This window comes from Chaetura pelagica, unplaced genomic scaffold, assembly GCF_000747805.2.
Source record: "Chaetura pelagica isolate M959 unplaced genomic scaffold, ChaPel_1.0 scaffold199, whole genome shotgun sequence".
NCBI lineage: Eukaryota > Metazoa > Chordata > Aves > Apodiformes > Apodidae > Chaetura > Chaetura pelagica.
The window spans coordinates 2,174,521-2,182,558 of NW_009970714.1; the positions used below are offsets into that span (position 1 = coordinate 2,174,521).

Here is an 8,038-nt window from a genome sequence, read left to right on the forward strand (position 1 = left end):
GAATAGTTTTAACCTTTAATTGTGATGTATCACTGGGTTCTTAGTTTGCTTAGTGTTTTAGAGCACTAGTATCTACACAGATGTTGCAAACTTGTGTTTATTTTTTGAATGAGAAAGTGAAGAGGGATTTAATTCTTAAGGTCTGTGGTTAAAGTTTACATTCAAAAAAACATTTAATGGAAGAGCACCCTATAGAATTCATTTTCTAAAGTATAGAATTGATGAGGTAACAGGCAGCACTCTCAAAAATATGTGTTTTCACTCTCTTTCAGGTAATTGAGAATGAGTCCTCAACGATGCTAAGTCTACAATGGGAAGTGTGACACTTCGCTATTTCTGCTATGGGTGCCTTTTCACATCTGTGACCTGGACACTTCTGCTTTTTGTTTATTTCAACTTCAGCGAAGAGAACCAGTCCTTCAAGAATGTGCCCATCAAGGGGCTGGAACCTCAGAGGCCATTTCCAAAAAAATTCTACCCCCGTTTTACACGGGGGCCTGTTCATATACCTGAATTGCAACAGAAAGAAAGCAAGATAGGAAATCCTCTTGGAAATCATGTCCAGGACCCAGTTAAGGGGGTGGTAGAATTCTCTCCCGAAATGGGTAAGTGGTTGTCAGTGCTGGTGACAAAATTATTAGAACAGTGGAATAAATGAGAGATTAATATTTGTTTTGTAAAAGTTTGCAGGGAAAATTGTGTAATGAAGTATTTTGGTTTGTTAAAATGGAGGTGGTACTAGTGGCTCTATTAATCAGGAATTACTTGAAATTTATTCTGTTGTGTTTAATCCAAAATATACTATTCCTAATACTTACAGCTGTGCTATGTAAGTGATAACATGAAGAGGACTAGATTACAGCAAGGTGTCTACCCTTAAAGTAGTTCTTGCTTTTGGAAGGTTCAGTGTATGTGTGTCTTATGTTGTCTGGGCTCAAATAGATGAACTTCTAGTAGTCACAGAGAAACTCTACTCATGCAGTAATTAAAAATAGCTTGATAAAAATACATAATGAAGAGGACCTATTGATTTGGAGAATATCCTTGGAGTATGAAATCACGTACCAAAAATGTGGGACAGATTACAATGAAAGATTTATTGAGATGGCAGTGGTTATGGCCAAATCCTCTTACTTTGCACCAACAAATATCTGTGTTTTGTTGGAGCATATTTCATCAATTACATGATTTGGGTTTGTTTTCCAAACTTGCCTTCCAAACTAAAATGCTTCTAAATTTAACTGCTTGTATACTTAACTGCCTACAGCTTTGTGTTCACTGTTGTGTTCAGCTATGCAAACTGAGGCATACTGGCCTGCCAACTTGTTTTAAGTCTGGAGTGTTGGTGTCAGTGCCTGCTACTTTGGGAGTTACGGCATAGTACCTTCCATGGCCAGGAGTGTAATACTCATTTAAATGAAATCCTCTGTCGTTGCTTTGGATTGATGCTGGATCACCAGATTCATAGAACTTTACCAAACTTCAGTTTCCAACTTGATCATTATACCTGTGTGAATATATAGGAAAAATGCTAATTCACATTGCCCTGTGACATTGCAAATGTTTATCAGTTCACTGCAAAAAAGTAGGAGAGCCAAGTGAGGTGAAGGCCAGTCCAGAGGTAGCCATTTCTTTCCAACTGTTTAGTACTTGCCAGGAAAGAAATTGGACCCTTTTAACTGAGAAGTCCCTTGATCTTCAAATCAAGTGACTGGTGTGGTTGGTGAAAGCCATGGGGAATTATAGTGCCAGGATAAATTCCACATGAATCAGCTGGAGACAGCTGGCTCTCTGTGAGAATGAGATCAGGTGTGGCAGGAAAGGGTTTCCTGTCTGTCTAGGGTAGGACAGTAATAAATGCATAAACCAAAAAAATAGGAAAAGAAATTTGGCATATGATAGCCAAAACCAAGCTGTCATCTGGTAGGATAATCTCTTTTCTATTTTTTAATCTGGGAGAGCCACAAAACACTGCTGAAGTAAAGCCTAAACTGATGTTTCAATTGCAAAACCCTTATATTCCAAGGACTTTTATCTGCTGTTTGGACTGAAATCTTTCAGGCCTTTTGGATGCATTTTGGATATTGTTCTTCATGAGAACATTTTAAAAATAGTAACATTCTTTGTTGACTGTATTCAGCAGATCAGAAAAAAGAGAGTGGTTGGTTATGAACGGGGTGTAGAATGAAACATTTGGCAAGTGGTGCTTGTGTTTTGTGTAAAGAAAGATATTTTAAATTAACTCACGTGACTCAGAGTAACTGTGACGCTGAGTATTCAAGAATGATCGAGCTGGGTGTCTGAAATGACAAGCTGGGAAATACTACTTTGGAAATGCATGTGGTTCCAGAGAGGGCTGACTTACTACTTTAGATCCCTGGTGCTGGAAGAGTGACATTGCCACTGTGAACAGAGCTCATTCCTACCTCCATGGCATAACTTATCCACAGTGGGAGTACTTGTTCCATAAGCATGATAGCATCAGTCACCACAAGACACACTATGTAGGTGTATCCCACATCTTTTGCAGATAACACTTCCCACTTGGTCCTGCACAAATGTCAAGGCATCTACTCTTGAGGTGATTGATAGAGCAGTTGTTGGTAGTCAGGACTAGAAGTTACAGGGTGGGAAATGTAAGTAGAGTTAATGTGGATGCACAGAATTCCCTGTAGAAGGTTATCGTGTACCTACAGGTAGGATTTGTTGCTGAAACGCAACTACAGGCCAGCACCTGTGTCTACTACAGGTGCAACAGTTCAGGTATCAGAGCAATGACTTTTTACTGTTCCTGTTCAGCTGGCTACACAGAATGAGATGCATATATCATCTCCAGCTGTTAGCAAGCTACAAAGGCAATTTCATTGTGCTCTAAAGGCCAACCAGGACTACTTTTTTGAAAAGGAAGAAAGCTTCAAAACTTTTAAAATTATTTTTTTGGTTTTTTTTTTTTCCATCTCCTTTTCTCCAGGCTTAAGCTCAGCTGGCTTTTGCATAGCTGTTGAAAACTGGAGAGCATGGGATATGAAGAGGGGCTGAGAGGATTGTGTTTATTTTGCCTTAGAGAGAAGGCTAAGGGGTGAGATTTTATTGCTGTCAACAGCAACCTAATGGAAGGCTGTAGGGAAGATGGAGCCAGACTCTTTCTGGAGGTGCATGGAATTACAATAAGAAATTAAAGTGAGGAGGACATTTCTATTGAATAAGAGGAAAACCATTTTCCATGTGATGGAGGTCAAATGCTTGAACAGGGACATGAAAACACTGTAGAATCTTTATCCTTGCTTATACTGGAGGCTTTCAAAACTTAACTGGACATATTCTGAACCACCTGATCTAGCTGGACCTACTTTGAACAGGGGATTAGACCAGATATCCCTTCCAATCTAGATTAGTCTAAAATTCTATGAAACTAATTATCCTAAATGTATGTTAGCATGTGAATGAGGAACCTCGTTATAAATTAATTTCTGCAGATTTTGAACCATATGGAGATGATGGGTAGGGTGAAAGAAGATAAATTATGGACGAGAAATTATCCTTGTATTGAAATTTCAGTGAAATTGCCTCTGTAGCTTGATAATAGCTGGAGAGGATATATGCATCTCATTCTGTGTAGCCAGCTGAACAGGAACAATAAAAAGTCATTGCTCTGCTACCTGAATTGTTGCATCTGTAGCAGACACAGGTGCTGGCCTCCACTCTTCTTCCTCTTTTTTTCCTGTAGAAGAGTTGCATGAAGCACCATACTACTTTCTGTTCACACTGCTGAGTATATGGCTCAGTGAGAGAAAATCCCATGGCACTGAGTCAAATTGGCAGGATGACTTTGAGGATTTCAGCCTTAGCATCTTACCTCATACCATAAATGTACTTATTTAAACCAGCAATTGCTGCCCCTGCCATGCTCGACAACAGTTGATGCTTATGCTAAAATAATCAATAAAGAAACAGCTAATTCTGTTGCTCTTTTACTTGCTAACAAAGTCCCAGATGATATAAACAAGTTACTTTTTTTCGTAGTTATTTTTGGTACTTCAGACTTGAGAAAACTGCTTTAAATTGGAGCTGCTGTTGTGTTGGTTTTTCTGCCATTGTAAATGTATTCTCTCTCTCTCAAAAATCCCATTACAGACCCTTCATCTGTACGGATAGATGCTGAAACATTGTGTGACAAAGCTGTTGGTATTTAGGTGATGCTAGAGGCTTTTTAAGGGAAGGGAGTGTGTCTAGTATGGCAATAAACATAATGGAGCCAACAGTCTGTGGAGAATTACTTCATTTTATCGTAGCTGCAAGAGCTACTCAAAAGTGCTACCTGTTTGTGAGGTAGCAAAAATAATTGCACAAAAATATGCTTCACAAATCCAGAAGGATTTTTGAAGACTGTAATGGATTTTAGGGGAGGTTAAGACATACATTTCAATCCTTGATTGTTTGCAAAGGGTATTTTTGAGCCTGTTAACTGATGTTGGCTTGTTTTTTGCAGGGATGATTTTTAATGAGGAAGATCAGGAAGTGAGAGACTTGGGCTATCAGAAACATGCTTTCAATATGCTTATCAGTAATCGCCTGGGATACCACAGAGAGGTGCCTGATACAAGAGATGCAAAGTATGTACTAATTTTTGTGGAGATCAGGGTGTCATTTCATGTACGCAAGGACTTATCACTTAGATTTCTGACAGATAATCTTCAGCCTCCTGTGTTGCTGAAGACAAATTTTCAGCTATTTAAATAGGAGTGCTTAAGGTTAGGATTTTTATTCTTTGGTCTCTTCTGTCTTTTTTGACTGAATGTTGTTTCTGGAGGTGTAATTTTTTGCCAACTGGAAAAGGTATGTGCTGGGTAAAGCCTCAGAGAAGCCAGGCTTCATGAGAGAAGAAAGACTGCTAATCCCTGAAAGTGAAGTTTTTTTCCTGATTCTTAATTCACTTAAAAATGTTTAATGAAGAACCAGATTGCATAGACACTTACTCAAACTTTTATCATATTTTTAGTGAGTAGTAGGATTGGCAGACAGCTATTTTGATAGAAACAAGATTCCAAAAATTGTACTTTAAATAAAAGTCAATGTGGAAAAGATCTAGGAATAAAACTCTTTCCAGCAATACTATGATTACACATCGTATGTCTCTTTCATCTTGCCAGCTGTGTACTCAGTTACTTACAGCAGCTACAATTTATTTATTTTCAAGCTTCAGTTTGAGATACTCATTACTGTATCAGAAGAGATGCTATAGAGATGGATATTAAATACTCAGTACCCAAGTTATTGAGAAACTTTCACCTTATGTGAAAATACTATTTCACATCTGTTGTAAGCCTACAGTGGCTAAGATAGAAGGATGACTAATAACAAAAAGCTCTCTCTTTCTCAGCTAAAGTTCTTGCTTGGTATCTGGATTGCACACTCTAAATGGCTTCTACTGAAAAGCAGATTTTTTTTTTTAATCTCTCTGATGCATACAGGAAGTGAAAAACCCCACCGCTCTAACAACAATGAAAAGACGCAACATTGAATTGAAAAATAAATAAACCTGCAACTGTTTTTCTAGTGGTTTCTCTGGTGGGGGTAAATGTAATGAATCATACTTCCTAAAATGTCTCTCCCAAGGGCTAAGTTCATTCCAAGTCAGTGAAAAATTTTCTTGTATAATTCTGAGTTTTCATTTATGTTTTCTTATTTTTATTGGATTTTCTCCTGCCTCACATCTTCACATGGCATCAATGTGTGTTGCTGTGCCCCATGAGAGGTATGGGTAAAAATTGAAAATAAGGAGAAAGAATGATCTGCTTTGAGTGGCATTCAGCTCACAGATTAAGATGTTTAAGCTTTGATAGCTGCATGTTAATCAGTTTTATTATAATTAGCAGAGATCCAGTCAATGCAGTTAATGGAGCATGCAGAGCTTCAGCTGACAAAATGTGCTTGTCAGCCCTGGGTGAGCTGCACACTACCTAGACTGCACTGACAGCAGTGACTGAATTTCAGTGTCTTAATTCGCAGGCTGAATCCTAGCCTTGTTTGTTTAAATAGGTATTTAGCACCACTGAAGGTAAATGCAGTCTCCAGCAACTGGCCAATAAAGTTGTGGGTTTTCTGTGGGCCTCATGTGATATTTGCCATTCCTGTACATGTCTGAGCTACCCAAAGGTACTAGACAGTGTTTTGACAGCTGGAACAAGCCCTTAGTGTTTCTCTTCTTTATGTCTTGAGGATCTGTGATTCTTACTCCCACCCCAATCTATGATACTCTGTTTTCTAACAAGTAGCAATGTCAATTTCAAGTGTCTATTATGTGGACAGCAATTTAGTGTTCTGAGCGCTACTATAGATGTTACATGCCTGGGCGCTTTATGTTCAAGTTAGGGGTTCTTTCTTAAGGTTTGCTTGTTATTGAGGAAGTTTCAGTAGTGACCTAACCCTATGGAAACACCACTGCAAATGAAGTGGTAACTGCTTTATTTCTGTTTGCAGATGTAGAGAGAAGTCCTACCCTTCTGATCTGCCGCCTGCCAGCATTGTCATCTGCTTCTACAATGAAGCACTCTCTGCCCTGCTTCGCACCGTGCACAGCGTCCTGGACCGCACTCCTGCACACCTTCTCCATGAGATTATTTTGGTGGATGACAACAGTGAACTGGGTGAGAGAACCTTCCAGTAATCCTTTGTTCAGTGCCTACACTTCTTGACCTTCCTGTGCTTTATTGATTGGTGATAATAAAAACATGGAAGCCATGAGGCAAAACCAATTCATGCTGCGCTCCATCTCCAAAATGTGCCAGCTAGTAGAGATGTATGATGTTCTGAGAAGCACAAAATGACATCCCCTTTGACACAGTTTTACTGATGAGCTTTGTGTTACACAGACTTCAACATTCAAGACCCGATGTTGAAGCTAATGATGAAGAATGGTATTTGCAGAGGGGGTGATTAAGCAGTTGTTTATATTTCAGCTATTTTTAATAGTACCTTGTTTGGGCTGCTCTGGTACTAATCTTTCCATAAACTTTGTGGGCTCTCAGCCATTTTGGGGAGGGCTCTGCATGGCTCTCGCACAGCCTCTTGTGGCCGCCCTAGGAGTAGCTGTCCAAGGCTGGAAGGAGCCCTAGAAGTACAGACCTTGCTTTACTCTGTTGAAAGATCTATGCTTCAACATTTTTCTTTTGAATGATGGACAAGGCAAAGACAGACATGCAGTTCAAGCATTTTAGCACTTCAGAAGTGAAATGTCTGTTGAGGAATGTGCTAGTGTAGCAGTACTTGCAAGCAGGACTCTGCAAGTTCCCTGCTTGCATCTGTACAAGTCCACAACTTTTTGCGTTTTTGAAATTATTTTTGTTTGGTACATATAATTAGCTCCCTTGATGTCGTTTGGTTTCTGGAGTAAGGTCTAGCTTGCTCTCAGAGGCTGATTAGATATGCATAATGTAGAATGAAATTCTTGTTATGCAGCTAGTTGATTTCTCTGAGATCAGATAAAATGTTTAAGATATGAGAGAGAACAAAGATCAAACACTGTCCCTTGCTGGTAAGAATGTGTAATATTTAAAAGCTTGTTTTGTGTTTTGGAACCAATATGCACTCTTTTCTTCAAAGTCTCTTGTGTAATTTGTTGTTTTAAAGTTTTGTAACCTTTGTTTTCAGAACTAAGCTTATTCAAAACTTAGTCTTCTGAATATAATAATAATTCAGTTAATGCCTGTGTTTAGGCAGTAATACCATAATTCTTCTGGCCTGTTGGTAATTTGAAAGCTACTTTTGTCTTTCTGGCTTCAAGTGAGCATGTTTTGAAGCTGAAGATAGGAGGAGATGTTATTTATACAGAGAATTCCTCCTCTGGATGATAATGATACTACTGATTTTGCACTGCTGCTTTATTTTAATGGAAGGAATTTTACAGCTGAAGAAAAGCGAAGTTGGTTTGGTGACTGAGCAAACAAACTTTGGCTGTGCCGTGGATGTTGTGATCTTGGACAAATTGCTTAATCTTGTGCTTCTGTGAATTATTATTTTTTTAATTCATTTTCCCTAC

The 8,038-nt window shown here is 38.8% G+C and overlaps 1 protein-coding gene across 1 annotated transcript in view; it reads left to right on the forward strand.

Annotated features, from left to right (window-relative positions):
- The first annotated feature begins 272 nt into the window (after positions 1 to 272).
- The window catches only part of GALNT11 (polypeptide N-acetylgalactosaminyltransferase 11), a 37,138-nt gene continuing 29,372 nt past the window's right edge, over positions 273 to 8,038 (forward strand). Inside the window, exons 1-3 of the mRNA XM_010006002.1 lie at positions 273 to 605; positions 4,490 to 4,613; positions 6,481 to 6,647. Of these exons, the coding sequence (XP_010004304.1) occupies positions 311 to 605; positions 4,490 to 4,613; positions 6,481 to 6,647 (586 nt within the window). The 5' untranslated portion in view covers positions 273 to 310. The remainder of the gene's footprint in view (positions 606 to 4,489; positions 4,614 to 6,480; positions 6,648 to 8,038) is intronic.